The following is a 21,989-nucleotide window of genomic DNA, read 5'->3' as shown; positions in this document are numbered from 1 at the left end:
CCTTCACTGGAGTATAAACCCCTTGACAGAAAGACTGCTGTTTGGTTTAGTCTTTATTTCCTCTCAGCAATGTGTTACAATTTTCAACATACAGGTTTTGCCCATACTTTGTTAAATGTATTCCTAAGGATTTAACATGATTGGTGTTTTGTATATATAAAACACAAATGGATGTTTTAATTTCAACATCCAATTGTTTACTGCTAATACACTTGTACATAACTCATGTGGGTATCTTGACCTTATATTCTGCAAACTCGCTAAATTTCATAATTCTAGTAGATATTTTTGGTATATTCCTCAGGATTTTTCTACACAATCATGTTTTCTGTGGATAATAGCTCTTTTTCCCTTTTCTAACTAGCTGCTGTTTGTTCCTTGTCACTGCCTTTTTACGTCCCCGACACCTGCCCTCATGGCTGAGTGGGAGTGGTGAGAGTGGACAGCCATACCTTTCTCCTATTCTTAAGGAGAAAATCTCCATTCTTCACCATCTAGGATGACATTTGTGGTATTTATTTTTTTTTCTTTTCTTTATTTTGGAGGTTCCTTTTATCAGGTTGAAGATGTCTCCATTTCTAGTTTACGCAGAGTCTTTATAATGAATGCGTACTGGATTTTCTCAAATGCCTCTTCTGCATCTATTAGGTATGTTGTTCTGCTGTTTTTAGTCAATATGATAAATTACATTGGTTGCTTTTCAAATGTTAAACCAACTTTTCATTCCTATTATATATTGCTAGGTTCCAATTACTAATATGTTGTAGGTTTCTACATCTGTGTAATATCACTGTTTGGTTTTCATTTCTGGGGGGTAATACTGGCCTAAGAAATGGACTTCTGAAGTATGACTTCCTTCTGTCTCATTTTACCTTTTAAGTTTGTATAGAACTGGTATTATTTCTTCCCTAAATGGTAGAATTGATGAAGTCAAGTCACTTGGGCCTTTAGTTTATTATATGCACAGCTTATAAACTACTAATTCAGTTTATTATTCAGCAACATACAGCTATGCAGGTTGCTTAGTTCTCCATAGTTGAGCAGCAATATGTTGTGTATTTCAAGAATTTCTTCAGGCTGAGAATGGTGACTCAAGCCTGTAATCCTAGCACTTGGGAGTCCAAGGTGAGGGATCACTTGAGGTCAGGAGTTCAAGACCAGACTAGGGGATAGGGAGATGCTATTTCTACAAAATAACAGAAAGATTAGCTGAGGGTGGTGGCAGGTGCCTGCAGTCTTATCTATTCAGGAGGCTGAGGCAGGAGGATTCCTTGAGCCCAGGAGTTCAATATTGTCATGAGCTGTGATGACGCCACTGTCTTCCAGCTCAGGGGACAGAGAGGAGACCTTGTCTCAAAAAAAACAAAAAATCATTTATGTTGTCAAATTTACTGATAAAAGGTGCCATTGAAAATGTTATTACCTTTTTGCTCTGTGTGGTGATGGCTAAGGGTGTAGGGCATTTTGTCCATTCTCTTTTCTCTCGACTGATTTTATTGCTTTTTCAAAACCCAGCTTTGGGCTTTATTCTTTTTTTAAAAAAATTACTTTTATGTTTTCTATCTAGTTGATTTCTACTTTTATTACTTTTCTTCTTAGGATTTAATTCCTATTTTCCTAGAGGCAAAAACTTCAATCTAACATGAATAGTTAAAGGTCTACATTTTGGGTGGTGCCTGTGACTTAGGGAGTGGGGCGCTGTGTTCAAACCCAGGCCCAGCCAAAATCTGAAAAAAAAAAAAAAGTATACTTTTTGCTTAAAGTGCTGCTTACTTGCATACCATAAATTATATTATTTTTATTTTCATTCATTAAAAATAGATCTAATTTCTTCACTGGCAGATTTGCTATTTAGATGTTGTTTAATTTCCAATGATCAGGATGTATTCCAGATATTTTTCTACTATTGCCTTCTATTTTATATTTAGTTCTGTCAGAGAATATACTTTGTATGATTTCCATCTTTTAAAATATTTTGGGTCTTGTTTGATAGCCTAACATGATTCTACTGAATATTTCATAGGCCTTCAAAAGAATGTGGACTGTTCTGTTGCCGAGCGGTGTGATGCATAAACATCGATTACGTTTACCTGGTTAATAGTGTTTTCAAGAGTTTTTTAGTCTGACCATTTTTTTTTACGTGTTCTATTAATTATTCAGAGAGGATGAGTGGAAATCTTCAACCATAATTGTGGATTTATCTATTTCTGCTTTTGGTTCAACCAATTATTGCTTCAAATATTGTAGCTCCATTGCTGGCTGTATATGCCTTTAGGGTTCTTAAGTTTTCTTAATGAATTTACTCCTTTATCATTTTGAAATATTTTCATTTCTGATAAAATTTCTTATTGCCTCTTTTGTCTGATATTAATATAGCTATTCAAGATCTACTTTGATTAGAGTTTTGGACAGTATATCTTTTTGCATACATTAATTTTAATCTGTCTTTATATCAGATATCATAAATATCTTACAATTGGGTCTTTCCTTTTAAACCAAACTTAAAATCCTCCAGGAATACTAAGGGGAGCTGTGCACATAATGGCACATGAAACAGCACTTTATGCTGCCCCTCTATGTTGTATTTGATTCCTTAATGCCACTAACTGCTCCAGAAAGCTGGGTCCCACCCAAGGAAGCTCTAACTTGTCCCAAAAGTTTTACATGTATATGCCTATTCTTTTTATGTCACTGTTTAGAGTAGGAGAAAAAGTTCAGACAGAACGAGGTTACGTTAAGAGGAGATGGACATAGCTCACCACATTTAAAGACTCTTTGATGAAAAGACGGATATTTTAAACAATCAGTTAATTAATTTTACTAAAGTTTCCAACAAAAGCCTGTTAGCCACATGTTGATGACATCTACCATTCCTGGCACTCCTCGCCCTGTCATGCAGATCTAACTTTTTATTTAGTATAAATTTATAGGTGTTTACGTTAGAAGAGTAAGTCTGTACATCATATACTCCATAGTCAGGACCAGATGTCAAGAAGAGAATTTTAGTTTGTTTTGCCCCAGCTAATTTCCAGTGCCTACTAGTGACCGGTTATAATAGATGTTCCATAAATGTTTGCTGAGTCAATGAGTGATAACATGCTCAGCTGTCACAAGGATGGTAACAATGTGACTGACATAAAAAAATACCAGTGAAGAACGTAATGTTCTACACTTAGAAATCAGTATAGGTCAGATTCCTTGACGGGTTTCACACATTTCTGCCCATCCTGTGCTCCTAATGGGTGAAGGAATTTCAAGCTGTAGATACACCTGTTCACCATGTGCAAAGAATGGAGCCCAAACAACTCGCACCTTCCTAAGTTCCAAGATTATGAGTCAAAGATCAATTTCCCAAGTAAAGCAGGCCTCAATTTCAGGGTCACCTAAGCCGTACCTTAAATATTTTTGTTCATTTTCTATTATTTATTTGTATTTTTCTGACTAATTTGTAAGAACTCTTTGTGGATTATAGTAGACATTATCCCTTTACTTGTTACCAGGATTGAAAATACTGTCCACTATTTACCTACTGATTTGCCTTTTTAACATTAACATTAAAAATTTTATATGGCAACTGAAATATAGCTGTTTTTCTTTTACAGTTCTGGATTTCCTATTTTGATTACAAAGTTATCTCTTTTTGCAAAGTCAAATTATGGACCTTAAAAAATATTTAAGGCTTTAATCCAACTGGACTTTAATTCTGTGTATTTGAAAATGAGATTTACCATATGCCTCTGTAAATGAGAGTTAGTCACGCCAGTACTGTGTCCTGGTCGTGTTCCCACTCCTCAGTGCTTTTATGACAAATACCCACTTACACTGGAAACTTCCTCTGGATTCTTCAGCCTCCCCTATTCTCTGTTATTCCCATGCAAATCTGACGATTGTAAGCTTTGACTATAGATTCAGAAGGCTGTGATTTGTACCCTGTTTACACCACTTACTGGGGGAAACTTTGAGAATTACTTAACTTCTTATGTCTCTGTAAAGTGGAGATAATATTTTGACCTACTCATGGTTGATACGAGAATTCAATGCAGTAATTATAATGCCTGGTACACAGCCAACACCCAAAAGTGTAGGTTGTGATTGTTACTGTGCTGAATAAAATGTCTTTACTGTCTGTTTGCATTTCTGGTAAAAGAGGGTAAGTTACTATAGATTTTGAAATTTTTCATTGGTGTACAGAGTGTTTATTCTTGTATATAACAGTTAAGATCATTTTGTCAACTGCTTAACACTCCAGTTTTTTTAGAGTTCTAATTAGGATTGTATCGAAGTTTGATGTCAATCTAAAGAGAATTAACATTTTCAATACTGTCCTCTTTTCTAAGATTATACTATACCTTTAATACTTTTTAAATCTTTAACAGGATTTTGTAGTTGGCTTTACTCTAGGTCTTGTGTCATTTTTAGATTCATTCTTAAAGTCTTTCTGTAATTTTTGTTCTTATTGTGAATGGATATTTCCCCATTTCCACGTCCGCATACTTACATTCATGAAGGGAAACCTATTGATTTAGTTCTCTATTTCTTGTCTCCAGCCATATTAAGAAATTTTCTTACTAGTTTTTTTTTAAAGACAATGTCTTTTAGGTTTTATAGGGATGAAATTATAAGAAAGGAAATATATTTTTTCTCTATTTTCTAGTTCTTAATCCAATCATGTGGTTTGTTTGTGCTGTCTCCAAGGATATCTTAAGTACTAACAGTGTTTGAGCCTAATCAAAACAGCTTTACCTTTTGCCATTTAGAATGGTTTTTGTTTCTGGTTGATTCTTGGTAAATAACCTTTATCACATTTAAGCAGTTTTTCATTTTTAATCTTACCAAGAATTTTTATTAGGAGTTGTGGATAAAGTTCATCAGATGCCCTTTCAGCCTCCAGTGATTTAATCGTAAGGCTTCTTTCTGCAATTTTGTGGTTGTCGTGAATTTTTTGATTGATTTCCTGCTATATAAATACTGTTGTCCTAATTAAACCTTCCTTTTTCATGGCATACTATGATTCTGATACATGATTGGACTCTACTTGCTAATAGCGTGACTACACATTTTGTACCTATACTCACTAGTGATATTGGTGTATATAGTAGCTTACATTTTATATTATTTGGGGCTGCTGATTTATAATAACACAACTTTTAATAATATTACACTGACTTTGGAAAAATGTTGGTAAATGTGTAACAATCCCACTTATAAAAAATTCCAGGCATGCTTTTGGTGAGACATATCTCTCTTATGTGATAGATAAATATATATGTGATTATATACACAGGTGCAGAGAAGGAAAGGCGATTATGGTGGAAGGAAAAGATACAAAACAATACAGTGTTCCAACTTACCAGCAAGTAGATGGGAAATAATTGGTAGAAAGCTGATTTTTGAAAGCACACCCCACTTGAGACTCAAAAAGTGAAAAAAAAAAAAAATCCCTAAATCTACAGGATGGATTATGATAAACAAAAGATAAAAGACGAAAAGATCTCAAGAATGAAAGAAAAAGTATCCAATGTACTCAGTCTTACTATGAAACCAGTTTATGAAATCTATAACCCAATTATAGCCCAAGAAGAAGGTAAAAGGGGAGCGTGGAAGGGAGGGGGGAGGATGGGCAGAGGGAAGGTGATTGGTGGGACCTCACCTACCGTGCACCTTACAAGGGTACATGTGAAATTTACTAGGTGTAGAATATAAATGTCTCAACACAGTAACTAAGAAAATGCCGTGAAGGCTATGTTAACCAGTTTGATGAAAACATTTCAAATTGTATATAAAACCAGCACATTGTGCCCCATGATTGCATTAATGCACACAGCTATGATTTAATTTAAAAAAAATAAAGATAAGAAAAGGATCTAGTGAGTTGCAAGAGGAGCTGCGCCGCCCTTCCTGCAGGCCAGGGGGCGGCACCCGCCCAGCTGCTCTCCATGGCGCTGGCCACCACTGTGGCTGGGCCCCTGTCTCACCTGAAAATAGTTTAATATGGACTCAGCAGCCTTGGTAACATCGCTGCTACTCTGTGGGGCAGAGGGGACTGGGGACTGCCCAGACGGCCTCAACCCTGGAATACACCCGCCGTAGACTAGGCCGGGCCACCCGGATTCGGGTCTCCATCTCCACCTCATCTCAGCGCAGTGGGCGGTGACCCCAGGGTGACCCGAGGCCGTGGGTTTGGAGCTGGGGGCCTCGCTCTGCAGCGCCCTGGAGGCCGGGACCTCCGCACCCGGACCCTGTGCCATCTAGAGATGCCTGAGGTTGGAATCAGGCCGAGCTGAGTCAGCACTCAGGACTATGAGCTGCAGCTGCCTGACTTAGAGAAAGGTTCTTCCAACCTCTTGTTTTCTGGTCTTTAAAATAACAGATACTGAAGCTCCGGGCGTTCCTGAGGATTGCAGTTAAACAAGGTACTGTGTGTTCAGCGTCTGCTTTCCTTCTGGTCACATCCTCAGTTCTCAGAATATTAGTTACTGGTTAATTCACTCTGCTGTTTAGTTTTCCACTCTGCAATCCATTACTCTCCCGACCTGAGTTTCCGAGTTTGACACCGTCCGGGTTAACGGGGCCCAGGCCCAGCCTCTGCACAGCGTCCCGCAGCTCACCCCCCTGCACGGGGAGTTCAGCGAGAGGCCCGTCCACCCCATGAGGCAGCTCACCAGCCTGCAAGTGGAGCCCAGCAAGTGGCTGTCCCCTCCACAAGGCAGGTCACCTGCCTGCACATGGAGCACAGTGAGCGGCCGTCCCCACCCCACCACCAGGCAGCTCAAACCCAGCCTCGCGTCTTCACAGCCAGGGCTTCAGTTCTGGACCTCCTCCACCTGCACCTGGGCTTGGGGCAGCCGCTGTGGACTCCTTACCTATAATATTTCCCTTCCCCAAGTCCCCTTTTTTACTGGGCTTGTCTCACTTAAAAACTCTATCCCGGAGGAGGAGCAGAAGCTGCCGCTTCTTGACTTTCCAGAGCGGTTCTAATTCCCAGTTCCTCCCGGGTGCAGTCAGTCAGCTAGGAGGCACCAAACTGTTAGCGACTAACACACAGCTCTTTGTGACTCCCACTACCCTCCCGCCCCCACTCCAGGCATATTTTGGAGGCGGCTGCATTGGTGGCAGGATGTGAGGTGAGCCTGGAGCTCACGTCCCAGGCGCCCCTCCCTCTTCGGAGCGAAGAAAGACATGTGGGCTTTTGTGCACTGTCTGAAGGGTTCCCAGGAAGAGCTGAAGGTGCAAACAATCAGGAGGGAGGGAGGTGGGCAGGCAGAGTTTGCACCTGCCACCTGCGCTTGTCAGGGCGAGAGGGCAGCCCGTGGGTCTGCTGCCATCTGGAGCATATGTGCCTCACCAGGGGTGCGGGGGCCATAGTCTGAGACGCCCGCTCCTGGTGTGACCGCTTGGCTGAGCAAAGGTCCCGCTAGAAGCTAAGTTGCGCAGAAGGAAGTCTGGGAGGCAGGCTACTTAGGAGAATCTAGTCACTGAGGCAAGAGGCAGCACCTGCCACTGTAACTAAGGAGCTGAGTGATTCAGGAACCTCCTGTAACCTCTCCTCCACCTACCCCGAAAGTCCTCAGAAGCTCCACAGAACTCTTCCTTCCCTGGTCGGGGGGGAAGTTTTCTGGCATCCTATTTGGCTAAACAAGGAGTGTAGAACACAGATGGGCTGTTCTGCCTGTTGCTGGTGGGATGTGGGGGGAGGGGGGGGCACGGGCAAGATCTTCATGCCTTCTCCAGCTGGGCTCATCTTTTCAGCCAGCTTGTCCGATTGCCCGGGAAGTCTGAGCCCGCCCACTCTGGAACCCAGCTCACGATCTCGCACTGGACATGGAACTACATGCCTGAGACCTGCTGGACATTTTGAGAGACCCAGCTGCCAAGGAAAGTGAATGATGAAGCTACCATTTCTTTTGGCCCTTGTGGTCTGTTCTGTAGTCAGCACAAATTTGAAGATGGTGTCCAAGCGAAATTCTGAGGCTCCCATCCAGAAGGAGAGTTAAAGGACAGAAATTTAGCAAGTGACCTGGTGGATTAGAGCTGCACCAAGAGAGAAGGTTGAAGAATGCACATCAACCCCACTGAGGCGAGCTGCGATACAAACAAAAGGTACAAAATCCATCACCAAGCGGATGGGAGTCCCCTCCCCTATGAGAACGGCTTGGAGTGCCCACAAACAAATTAACAGAGTTCAAAGGTCCTCCCACTACACTCCATGGGAGATACCCTCTAAAAACTGGACCTACCTCCACTCCTAGGGTGCCACAGCATTCTCCTGCCAGGCATAAAACTGTATAAAACTATATATATTCTCTACCTGAAATGCTGAGCTCCCAGCACTCCCCTGCACTCTCACTCAGAGGTCTGGAGGCCTGTTCCCCAGGAGTCCAGATTCTTGGGTGATTTCTCGAGGGGTGTGGACAGGGCCTAAACTGCAGCTGGTCAGTGCTAACTCTGGGGCACAGGAGTGAGGAGAGGATGGTCAGCTGAGAGGGAACCACACCAGAGCGAAGGTGCCCCGAGGCGCAAAGCAGTAGCCGTTCTTGGCAACAATAGGGCTCCCTCCTGGATATTCTGAAGCCACACCCCCTGTCTCCCTGGGCAACCAGAGGAGGCCGGGCATCTACTCAGGTGGCAACCACCACGGAACAGGGATGGAAACGCAGGCCACATGAATAAAGGTTTGCCTGAGGTGGTACTGGCCTGGGTGAAGCGTGGGGACTAGAAATGCATGCACAGAGCCGGGAAGTTCCCAGCGTGGGGCTGACCCAGAGGACTGCTTCACTGAGCCTAAGATGCACCCGGCCCTCAGGGGATCAGCAGCCTATAGACAAAGGAAGACAGGAGGCTACAACTGACAGGTAACCGAATACAAACCTGCAAGACGGAAGACAGGGCCTGAGGCGCAGGCTCTGGGAACTCAAAACAGCTTCTCTTCTACAGGGGAATTTAGCAGGGACAGAAACCAATTCCTGCAAAGTTGTTCTGTTCTGTTCTGTCAGTAACATTATTCAAGGGTGGGCCTGGAACTGACGAACACCCCCCAGACTCCATCAAGCTCCCGAGGTTGTCAGGCCTCACCTCCCCCTGCTAGAGGCATAGTGCAGCAGCCTGTGTGAGCAGAAATAGATTTTCTTATGATTCAGGCAGGTGCAAATCCCTGGAGTATCTGTTCACTACAGGCAAAGCCCTGCAGGACTATCAGTGACTGGGTGTGACAGAGGTGCAAGGTGGGGAAGGAGGCATCAACCTTCCCAGACTGATCTACTTGCTGGGTGGGTCCTCCTGACTCCACAGAGCACTGGAGCAAGCCATATCTGAGTAGTCACCAGACCCCTGTGATCAAGTTGCCAGAGACCTTTTAAACTCTCCTGTAGGATAATATTTAGAAATAAACATATCCTACATCAAGCGCACAAAGTGAACTCAGTGTGAGTTTAAAATTCTTGCTTTTCTTCCAGAGGCTTAAGAGAGCTGGGCCCCCCTGGGATACACGCAGAGCTGGCTTACTTGGAGTTAATTCCATAAGCCATTTCTCTGAAGCTGTACACCCCGTGAAGCCTTAGCTCAAAGGGCATACCGCCCTCCCTCAGAGATACGGGCCAGAGGGTTGACGTATGTTAACAACATATTGTCAGAGGTCTACAGGTGCTCTGCCCTGAGGAAAAGACACAGTCATTACTTCATACTGAGTAAACTGAGTGAATGCTTGAAGATATTCTTCCATTAACTCTGTTCCCCTGTGGCTACTTTCTTCTTTCCTTCTGGGCTACACACCTGCCCAGAGATTAGTCAGTGTTTAGAAGAAGATGTTTACCGCAAAAGTGACTGTGTTGATGTGATAACAGAATATTTCCTTTAGTTGATTTCAGATAGGTAAATTGAGGTAATGGTGAAACTAACAGATAATAGATTAAGTGTATACATGACTAGAAAGGTATAAAATCAAACCCCAAAATAAAGATCTTCACTACACACCATCTCATCTCATGTAGTCTGCTTCTTCACTTAATAATTACAGGACTGAGTTTACACCCATGGCAAAGCTGCTGTTCGTATGTGTTCCTGGTCACGCAACACTCTCCCACCTGAGACAGGTGCTGACTGACACAATTTGGACCTTTTGAACTGAGCCAATCGCCTGAGCACTATTCAGGTGGTACCCTGGGTGTGTGGTTGTAGGAAGGTTTGATTTTCCTTTTCCAATTCTCGCCTGTGGGGGGCAGGGTGACTTAACTGCTGGTATTTCTCCACAGCTGAGACTTCAACCCAGAGTAACTGTTTCACTAGGGTCAGACAAACACCAGCTGAAAACAAGACAGAACCACTTAGCTCTACCTCACCAAACACGGCCCCACTTTCTCAGGCCATAGCACTGTACGGGTCCTCAACAAAGCTCCAGGGGAAAAATCAAACAGTGTAAAATAATCATGGGGTGGAATCAGCAGAAAAACTCTGGTAACATGAATAACCAGAATAGATCAACCCCCCCAAGGAAAGATATGGCAGATGTAACTGAAGATCCCATTCATAAACAGCTGGCCGAGATGTCACAAATGGAATTCAGAATTTGGATTGCAAACAAGATTAATAGAATGGAGAAAAATATGGAATTAGAAAATTGAGAAGCAATTCAAAAGTTGGAATTAGAAATTCGAGGAGAAGTTCAAAAGTTGTCTCAAGAATTTAACGAATTTAAAGACAAAACCACCAAAGATTTTGATGCACTGAAGCAAGAATTTCCAGCCCTCAAACATCTGAAAAATACAGTAGAAGCCCTCAGCAACATAGTGGAGTGAGCAGAAGAAAGGATTTCTGACATTGAAGACAAAGCCCTTGAATGCTCCCAAACTCTCAAAGAGTAAGAGAAATGGAGAGCAAAAACGGATGATTCTCTCAGAGAGCTCTGGGATAATTTGAAGATGGCCAATATCCACCTCATTGGAATCCCTGAAAACGATGAAGTGGCCTTGCAAGGCACAGAGGCCCTTCTCCATGAAATTATGAAAGAGAATTTCCCAGACATGCCAAGAGATTCTGAAATTCAGATAACAGACAATTTCAGAACCCCACCATGACTCAATCCGAATAAGACATCCCCCAGGCATATCATAATTAACTTCACTAAAGTTAATATGAAGGAGAAAATTCTGAAAGGAGCCAGACGTAAGAAATCCATTACCTACAAAGGGAAGAATATTAGAATGATTGCAGATCTCTCTGCTGAGACTTTTCAAGCCAGAAGAGGGTGGTCACCGACTTTTAATCTCCTAAAGCAAAATAACTTTCAACCCCAGATCCTGTATCCAGCTAAACTGAGTTTCATTTATGATAGAGAAATTAAATACTTTAATGACATTCATATGTTGAAGAAATTTGCCATAACCAAACCAGCTCTTCAGGATATTCTTAGACCTATCCTCCATAATGACTAGCCCGATCCTCTACTACAAAAATAAACTCACTCAGAAACTTTTGATCAAACTCCAACTTCCACAGTGGCAATAGGATTAAAAATGTCCACTGGACTTTCGAAAAACTCGATACCCAAAATTTTACCAGACTTATCAATATTCTCCATTAATGTGAACAGCTTAAACTGTCCTCTAAAGAGGCACAGGTTAGCTTACTGGATACGAAAACTCAGGCCAGATATTTGCTGCATACAAGAGTCACATCTTACCTTAAAAGACAAATATAGACTCAGGGTGAAAGGATGGTCATACATATTTTAGGCAAATGGTAATCAGAAAAAAGCAGGTGTTGCAATTCTATTTGCAGACACAATAGGCTTTAAACCAACAAAAGTAAGGAAGGATAAGAATGGTCACTTCATATTTGTTAAGGGTAATAATCAATATGATGAGATTTATATCTATGCACCCAACCAGAATGCACCCCATTTATAAGAGAAACTCTAACAGACATGAGCAACTTGATTTCCTCCAGCTCCATAATAGTTGGAGATTTCAACACTCCCTTGGCAGTGTTGGATGGATCCTCCAATAAGAAGCTGAACAAAGAAATCTTAGATTTAAACCTAACCATCCAATACTTGGATTTAACAGACATCTACAGAACATTTCATCCCAACAAAACTGAATACACATACTTCTCATCAGCCCACGCAACATACTCCAAAATCGATCACATCTTAGGTCACAAGTCAAACCCCATAAATTTAAAGGAATAGAAATTATTTCTTGCATCTTCTTGGACCACCATGGAATAAAAGTTGAACTCAGTAACAACAGGAATCTGCATACTCATACAAAACATGGAAGTTAAATAACCTTATGATGAATGATAGCTGGGTCAGAGATGAGATTAAGAAGGAAATTGCCAAATTTTTGGAACAAAACAACAATGAAGACATGAATTATCAGAACCTCTGGGATACTGCAAAGGCAGTCCTAAGAGGGAAATTTATAACACTGCAAGCCTCCTCAAGAGCATGGAAAGAGGGGAAGTTAACAACTTAATGGGACATCTCAAGCAACTGGAAAAGGAAGAACATTCCAACCCCAAACACAGCAGAAGAAAAGAAATAACCAAAATTAGAGCAGAATTACATGAAATTGAAAACAAAACAATTATACAACAGATCAATACATCAAAAAGTTGGTTGTTTGAAAAGGTCAATTAAATAGATAAACCTTTGGCTAACCTAACCAGGAAAAAAAGAGTAAAATCTCTAATCTCATCAAACAGAAACAACAAAGACGAAATAACAACAGACTCCTCAGAAATTCAAAAATTCCTTAATGAATATTACAAGAAACTTTATTCTCAGAAATATGAAAATCTGAAGGAAATTGACCAATACTTGGAAGCACATCACCTTCCAAGACTTACCCAGAACCAAGTGGAAATGTTGAACAGGTCCATATCAAGTTCTGAAATAGCATCAACCATTTAAAATTTCCCTAAAAAGAAAAGCCCGGGACCAGACAGCTTCACGTCAGAATTCTACCAAACCTTTAAAGAGGAACTAGTACCTATATTACTCAACCTGTTCCAAAATGTAGAAAAAGAAGGAAGACTACCCAACACGTTGTATGAAGCAAACATCACCCTGATCCCCAAACCAGGAAAAGACCCAACAAGATAAGAAAATTATAGACCAATATCACTAATGAATATAGATGCAAAAATATTCAACAAGATCCTAACAAACAGAATCCAGCAATACATCAAACAAATTATACATCATGAGCATGTCGGTTTTATCCCAGGGTCTCAAGGCTGGTTCAATATACATAAATCTATAACTATAATTCAGTGCATAAACAAATTAAAAAACAAAGACCATATGATTCTCTCAATTGATGCAGAAAAAGCTTTTGATAATATCCAGCATCCCTTCATGATCAGAACACTTAAGAAAATTGGTATAGAAGGGACATTTCTTAAACTGATAGAGGCCATCTACAGCAGACTCACAGCCAATATTGTATTGAATGGAGTTAAATTGAAATCATTTCCACTCAGATCAGGAACCAGACAAGGCTGCCCATTGTCTCCATTGCTCTTTAACATTGTAATGGAAGTTTTAGCCATCACAATTAGGGAAGCAAAGGCAATCAAGGGTATCCATATAGCGTCAGAAGAGATCAAACTTTCGCTCTACGCAGATGATATGAATGTGTATCTGCAAAACACCAGGGATTCTACTACAAAACTCTTAGAAGTGACCAAGGAATACAGCAGCGTCTCAGGTTACAAAATCAGCATTCATAAATCGGTAGCCTTTATATATAGCACCCATAGTCAAGTTGAAAAAACAGTTAAGGACTCTATTCCATTCAGAGCAGTGCCAAAAAAGATGAAATATTTGGGAGTTTATCTAACAAAGGATGCAAAAGATCTCTATAAAGAGAACTATGAAACTCTAAGAAAAGAAATAGCTGAAAATGTTAACAAATGGAAAAACATACCATGCTCATGGCTGGGAAAAATCAACATTATTAAAATGTCCATACTACCCAAAGCAATATATAATTTTAATGCAATCCTTATTAAAGCTCCACTGTCATACCTTAAAGATCTTGAAAAAATAATACTTTGTTTTATATGGAATCAGAGAAAACCTTGAATAGCCAAGACATTACTCAGAAATAAAAACAAAGCAGGAGGAATCACGCTACCAGACCTCAGACTATTGTATAAATTGATAGTGATCAAAACAGCATGGTACTGGCACAAAAACAGAGAAGTAGATGTCTGGAACAGAATAGAGAACTAAGAGATAAATCCAACTATTTACCGTTATTTGATCTTTGACAAGCCAATTAAAAACATTCTGTGGGGAAAAGATTCCCTATTTAACAAATGTTGCTGGGTGAACTGGCTGGCAACCTGTAGAAGACTGAAACTGGACCCACACCTTTCACCATTAACTAAAATAGACTTTCACTGGATTAAAGATTTAAACTTAAGACATGAAACTATAAAATACTAGAAGAGAGTGCAGGGAAAACCCTTGAAGATATCGGTCTGGGCGAATATTTTATGAGGAGGACCCCCCTGGGCAATTGAAGCAGCTTCAAAAATACACTACTGGGACCTGATCAAATTAAAAAGCTTCTGCACACGGCGGCGCCTGTGGCTCAAGGAGTAGGGCACCGGTCCCATATGCCGGAGGTGGCAGGTTCAAACCTAGCCCTCCGCAAGGATCAGAACTAATCAGTTTTCAGGGAGTAAAATAAAAATTCAAATTCTACATCTAAATATTATATAAAATCCAAGCAAGACATAAATTAGAGAAACCAAATGTTGATGTTAATGTAGTCATTAATCAAATGTTAATGTAGTCATTAAAGTAAGTAATTAAAACTAGTAAATTAGTAATTAAAACAAAATATAAAAATTGAAAAAAACTTCTATAGGCATAACAGAATGTTTTTTTTCCCCAATTGACTAATTTTCCCTTTCAAGTATTTCCAGGGACTGTATACAGCTCTCATGGATTCCTTGTTGGAGGAAGGCTAATCTCTTTGACACAGGAGGTTGAATTTCCTAAATTCTGATTAAAATTATTGAATAAATGGCATTGAAACAGCAGTTGTGGAATCACCACACTGGAAAATAATACAGGGTGGTGCCTGTGGCTCAAAGGTGCCGGCCCCATATGCCAGAGGTGGCAGGTTCAAGCCCAGCCCTGGCCAAAAACTGCAAAAAAAAAAAAAGAAGAAGAAAATAATACACCACATTTTACTACTCAAGATTTAATAATTTTCACAGGTCACTGTTCACTTCCTGGCCTTTTCAATACATATAGTCAATTGAAATATTGTGTTGTATTCTTTTGTTTATTTAATATATCATAAATATATCATTACATAGCCTCCTTAGCCATTATTTTCATAGCCACATCATATTCCCTCTATTTTTTTACCTGCCTCATTTTCTAAGTTTCAAGTATTTTCACTACTGTGAACTTTGTACTTTATAGGTTATTTACTTACGAAAAATTTCTTGGAATAAAAAAAATGCATTAATATTTTTATTGCTCTTAAAATGTATAATCAAGTTGCTTTCCAAACAACTGGCACCATTTAAATGATACAATGAATGACCATATGAATCTTACCACTTTTTGTCATTATTAATAAAAATGGTACATAAAATATGAGTGTCACAAATCAATATAGTCATTTATTCTGAACCGGCCTACTGAATCAACAGTATTACAAATGCAACTTCTGTCAGAGTTCTGTTTGAGAAAGAAAAATAAAATCCTAAGCTCTGTAAGCAACTGAACAGACCTCCTCTTGGACAAGGAAAGAGACTCCAGAGAAATCTTAAGGCTGAGTTGCTGGCCATGCAGGGATGGGAGATCAGGCATGCATCATTACACCCCCTCCTCCCCTGTCCACCCCCATCAGGCTTTCCTCCCTCAGGGCTAAACAGAACCAGCCTTTTGCAAAAGCTCGTTCCACTGCTTGATTTCAATAACCACCTAATGCAGCTCCTCCCTTTTTGCAGTTTCAGCGCTACCCTGACCAGCATTCCTCCCTGATAAGAGGTCACTGACCAGGGCGTGGTTTTGGCCGGTCCATTTTTTCTGCCCTCTGCTTCACCTTTTCATGTCAAAGAGCCAGAAACTCCACCCTCATATCCCACTGACACCACCATTTTTCTGAATGTGCACAGCCCTCCTTACATAAATATTCATAACTCCTTGTTAAAGATGTGTATTTGCTACCCTGCTCAGCACAAACTCCTGTTCCTGGTGCCTTTCCCTCAAGGTGCGCGGGCTCAGCTCCCGCCCTCGGCTTCCCAGCCTGTCAGAATGGCCACTCTGAAGGCTGCCGCCCTTTATGAGGAATATAGCACACCCCTCTTCAGTTTTTACCTTCTTACTTTCCTTGTTTAAGAAAGGAAGAGTTTGAATCACACAAGCTCCAATGGCTATTCAAGCCTTAAAATATTTAAATATCAAGCACATGTGAACACTTTATCCTGAGAATTTTTTTATCTATTTTGTCTTAGGAGAAGTGGAGAGATGGTGTTAAATTTTCACAAAAATCACAGCCCGTATGAAATCTGTTTAATCAAATTTAGTAAAATGTATTAAGACCCTTTTAAATGCAGTTCCACTGGAAAGGAAGGAAGGAGAGCCAGGGGGGTGGGGAGAGGGAAGGAGAGGAGAAGGGAGCCAGTGTTCCAATCAGAACAGAATCACAACAATAGAATCAGGGGATTTTTTCAGAAAACAGGTGACCACCGCCTAAATCTCCAAAGACCCACTTTGGGCCAAGAGATATGTCTATAGCCACTCATTTTTTAATGGAAAACCAAGATACGGAACATAATAAAGGTCTTTTAATAACATTTAATTCGTTGAAAAGATTTTTATAAGGAACATAACATCAAATTTGACAGTTAAGTTATTTTTAAAATATAATGTTCTGGAATTCCTGGGATTTCAAACATGTAATCCAAGTGAAAGTTTAGGTTAGATTTTAAATTTCTTTTTGGAAATCTGAGTGTGCTTGTTGCTGTAATTACCAGCTCTTTATGACTCTGCCTCACTCTGAGATGCAGCCTAGACCCAGGTTCTTCCACAGGGCAGGAGCTGGAAACCAGGGCATCACAGCTGCTGCCATTGGCTGCCGCACCTGCACTCACAGGCTGCCCACATCCTGCAGTGTGTCCATACCACAGCCCTCCACACTTGGTCATCATCCCAGTGTCCGTCCTGCTTAGAACACGCCACTCAGACCGCCCAGGCCCTGAGCCCTGCGGAGGCCCCTGGTGTGGTCTAATGCTCTGGCATCCACACCTGGCTTGTGCCCACAATCAAGCATGTCACATGTTATCTCTAATTTGGTCCTTACGATACAGGGTTCCCCTGTTCAAGATGGACAGTGAGACCCTGTACCACTTACTGTGCTCCTGAGAGGTAAGACGGGTATGTGGAGAGCTCGAGTAACAGTCTGAGGTCCTATCATTATAGAGCAGGGTGCAATTCCAACATGGGAGGTAGATCAAAACTCAGGGTCAAACTCCAGCACTGAACTGCCCTTCTAAACCTCTCACTCATGAGGATGCTTCTAGAAAACTGCCCACCTCTACTGCTATCCTTTAAAAGTCATTCCTAACATACACAGAAAAGGGACACTGGCTGTGTAAGACAAAGTTAAACCCAAGGCAGAACTTTCTCAAAGGAGCTCAGTGCTGAGTGGCAGGCCTCAGTGCAAGCAGTGCCCTTTCAGAGATGGCATGCTTGTGCTTTAGGGCCAACCACACTTCGGTCATTCCCCATAGAATTCTAAAGCAATACATCAAAAATTAAAAAAAAAAATAGAAAAAGGGAAGAAATTTTGATAAATATTTCCTAAAAATCAATTCTTAGATATTATCAAATATGATCTGCTGTCAAATAATAAGGATCTGAAAATATGGCACTATCAAAAAAATGTAGAAAAAATAAAATGTGCAGACCACAATGTAATCATCAGAGAATGCGAAACGTATGTGTCTACTCACACATGAACTCAGGACTTAAAGTATCTGTGGTATTTTGAACCGATTCTTGGTTTTCACCATTTGGAAGCATGATAAAGGATTGAATTAGAACTTGCAAAAGAAGCTGTTTGGGTGAGACATATCCCTATAAGTGTAGCACTTAGCACAAAATCCTATATTTGCATAATTGTCAATGATCTGAGACACTTTTCTGCTGGCTGACATAGTATTTGCTGGTTTATATGCTGTTCAATCCATCTGTGCCGGGAAAGAGTCAATCACAGGAGGCCAAGGAGCAAGGAAGAGGCTGCAGACACATAGGCCTGGGAACTTAGAGTGACAGTGGAGGGAAGGGTCCGTTTCCACTGCCTGGGGAACAAGAATGAGGGTAGAAGTCAAGTTTGTAGGGAATTTTTCAAAATTTTCCTGACCCTAGAATTCTCCACTTTTTCTCCCATTTCTCTCTTTAACACTTAAAGGGTGTTTTATAGAGCAACCTAAAATTTACAGTTGGCCCCAGGCTGCTTTTATAATTCAAATGACCTCAAAGTTTTTGGAACTGAAATGAGAAGAGTGCCCTAGTTTGTCATCTGGAAGGCAAGAGAACAGAATTCAGAAGAGAGACTGCCCCATCCCCTTGGTCCTCATCCATGTCCACGGCCACCCCTCCGGCCACCGCTGATCCTGGCTCCGCCTGCTCAATGTTTGCTTCTGAAAGCATGAAGAGTACACAGACACCCTAGTGCCAGACCTCACAGAAGACCGACGCCCTAGGCTGGCAGAAGAAATCATCTTTAATTTGGAGATGGAGCAGCTGAAGCAAAATCATTTTCAATGACTAGCTGGCCCAGTGGAAATTAAATCTGGAGCTTCTGTGTTCTAAATTAGGATGCAGGTTTCTAAGTGATGTATCTGCTGTTTTCTATAGTTTGAGGTCTGTTTATAAGAGCATTTAACTGCAGCATTGAGAGAATAATAATGAATTTATCAGGCTGTATCCATTTGGTGCTCAATAAATGTTTATAAAATGAGTGTATAAATGACACTTTAAGGACAAAGAGATTGCATTATATAGAACAGTCCAACTGATTAGCGAGATGAGGACTTTTCTTTACCTACAGTGCTTTCTGAAGCTCTGTATTGTTTGGCTAAAACAGCTTCAGATAAAATACATGATTAGTTACAAGCCATTGGTTTTAGAAAGAGAAGGTGGTTCATCTTTACCCATTTCACTGCCAAGTGCAGCTGTAGGAACGGCACGTTTTTACCAAACTGACATTCTCACCAGCAATACTGGTAACACTGTGACATTTAAATGAATTTACTCTCAGCAACAATTTGATTATTTCTCTTTTCCGTTAGTATTAGAAAGCCATTTCTACAACTTCAGTATTTTTAAGTGGCTTGAATAAGATTTTCTTAAGGGAGTAATTTTACCAAAGATGATTCTTTAATGCAAATATGCAGGTACGCTTGTTTTGTTCCTAGGTCGTACCTTGCAGAGTATCACTGAACACAGTAAAGTGATTGATTTTGCACTATGCCGTAACTCAACAATGGGAGCCTGCCTTGCACCTGCTGTCTATGTAAAGGGCAAGATTCATTTAATATTAAACTGCAGTAAATTTACTTTTTTAAAGAAAAAGGTATTTTTACACTAAAAAGAAATGAAATAAAGGTATTTCAAGCCCAAGTTAAATATGATTTAGGAGGGAACAGACAGAAGAACAACATTTCTATGGGTCCAGGTAAGGAGTGGTCTGAAGACAAAGCCATCCTCCCTTTTCCTGGCAAAGGGATGCGGGGCCCCGCCGGAAGGCAGCACAGCCACCAGGGAGCTGCCGGGCTCTGCTAAGCTCACGCACCAACTCTGGGCTCAGGATGCTTATCTGTGAAACCAAGCACTGACTAATTTTTTTCTATGATCTCCACTAATACCAGAAGACAGGACTCTCAGAGTTCTGTGTTTCTGATGCACACCAGCGAGCCCTGTTACGGTGGTTCTGACTTGGAATTTGCAGCCTGTTTCGAGTTTTGCTTCTTAGGTTTAGCCTCAGTTTCTTCCTTTGTTCCCCCAGTTACGTACCAGATAAGCACCAAAACATTACAGTTGGAGATTTATTTCTTCTAATAGTGAGCACGAACACATGGTGAATAAACAAAGATAATTCTCCTTTACTGGAGTTTTCAACTCCCGTCAAAGCTTGTAATAGGTATCTTTTACTGTACATGGTCCCAACATCTTAATGTCATTGTTTTTGGGAAAACACGTTTTCTCAGATTATAAAGCAGGGGAATTCCTGTATTCATATTGATTCTGTATCTGTGTTAAAGCATAAGCATCCCTTAATATCATTAAAGTACAGCCACAGTGCTTAATACTTCCTGTGCGTGTGGAGATGAGCTGCGTTTTTTATTTTTTATTTTATTAAATCATAGCTGTGTACATTAATGTGATCATGGGGCACCATACACTAGTTTCATAGACCGTTTGACACATTTTCATCACACTGGTTAACATAGCCTTCCTGGCATTTTCTTAGTTATTGTGCTAAGACATTTACATTCCACATTTACTAAGTTTGGGTTTTTTTTCAACGAGATCGAGCAAGGTCTCCCAGAGTATCCTCTATGCATTATTGCAATTGTTCTGTAAATGTGTAAAAGCCTTAGGACTTTATCTTTCAATTATATATGATACACAACACTTGTTTCCAGCACCTGCAAAGAAATTTCGTGGACGCTGGAGGAAACTGTGCTTTCATCTTATTAAATTAGGGTGGTTTCCATTTCACGTTCTCTTTCGTTGCTCAGCCTGTAGTATTACAAGTTTATTGTTTCTCCTTGGCTGCACTAAAAGTTGAAACCTAAAGTCATTTTCTACTTTATTGACTTACAGGGGGAAAAACTGAAATTATCCCGGTCATTAAAGGGAGTACTTACAATTTTTTTGCCTTCTATTAACACAGTAGAAATATTTGTTTCAACATTCCGCAGAATCACCGATCCTTTCTGTTCTCTGTAGATGAGTTCCGTATCTATAGGAGGGAAAACAGATAAGACATATGAAGCATCCAGGACTCACCTAGGCTTCTGACAAGCACTATGTAACATGGATTCACTAGCCAGGGAAAAGCGAAGTTGCTTTTCATTACAGCGCCCTTTGTGAACGGTGCTGTGTGCCTACATCCCCCCAGTGCACAGCCAGCCTTGGGTGGTGTTCCTTTTCTTTTCTTTTTTTTTTTAATTATTAAATCATAGCTATGTACATTAATGCGATCGTGGGGCACCATACACTGGTTTTATACACAGTCTGACACATTTTCATCACACTGGTTGACATAGCCTTCCTGGCATTTTCTTAGTTATTGTGTTAAGACAGTTATATTCTACATTTACTAAGAGGGAGCGGGGAGGCTGGGCAGAGGGAGGGAGATTGGTGGGATTACACCATCTTACTCGGGTGGTGTTTCTTTCTGAGCCTGCCTTCCTGCTCTACACACTGACACAGAAAGCGCAGGCACACACATAAAACCTTCAGACCATTCTAGAACTTTCTTGGGCAGTATACAGAGTGGACACAGGGCAGATTAAGAAATGAGCTACCATAAGGGGTGAAAGACAATGCTTGATGCCAGTTCCCTGCATCTGACACTTTGGAGTAATCTCTGCACAAGGCCCACACTTGTACAACACACAACACGCTCTCACTGGGTCCACATGTCCCTTTGCTGCTCTTGCTGGATTTGGCAGCTTCTCTGCCAGAATGAGTATCTATGAATCTGCATATTGTATCACCAATGACTCTGGTCTTTGTAGCTAAATAACCAAAATTTCAATTATCCCTTAAGAAAAGAAAAAAAAATTTTTGAGATAAGAGTCTCACTCTGTTGCACTGGGTAGAGTGCTGTGACGTCACAGCTCACAGCAACCTCAAACTCTTGGGCTTGAGCAAGCTTCCTGTATCAGCCTCCTTAGTAGGTGGGACTAGAGATGCCCACCACAACACCCAGCTAGTTTTTCTA

At 40.9% G+C, this 21,989-nt stretch overlaps 1 protein-coding gene across 5 annotated transcripts in view; it reads right to left on the bottom strand.

The window, feature by feature from the left end:
- DPP6 (dipeptidyl peptidase like 6) overlaps positions 1-21,989 on the bottom strand; it is a 910,604-nt gene that overhangs the window by 285,220 nt on the left and 603,395 nt on the right. For all 5 annotated transcript variants that reach the window (XM_053608766.1, XM_053608764.1, XM_053608762.1 and 2 more), the window contains exon 4: positions 20,908-21,002. In XM_053608766.1, coding sequence (XP_053464741.1) covers positions 20,908-21,002 — 95 coding nt within the window. The remainder of the gene's footprint in view (positions 1-20,907; positions 21,003-21,989) is intronic.

This window comes from Nycticebus coucang, chromosome 11 (assembly GCF_027406575.1).
Source record: "Nycticebus coucang isolate mNycCou1 chromosome 11, mNycCou1.pri, whole genome shotgun sequence".
NCBI lineage: Eukaryota > Metazoa > Chordata > Mammalia > Primates > Lorisidae > Nycticebus > Nycticebus coucang.
The sequence above is the reverse complement of the archived record's forward strand: the minus strand, read 5'-3'. Positions and strand labels throughout refer to the sequence as shown.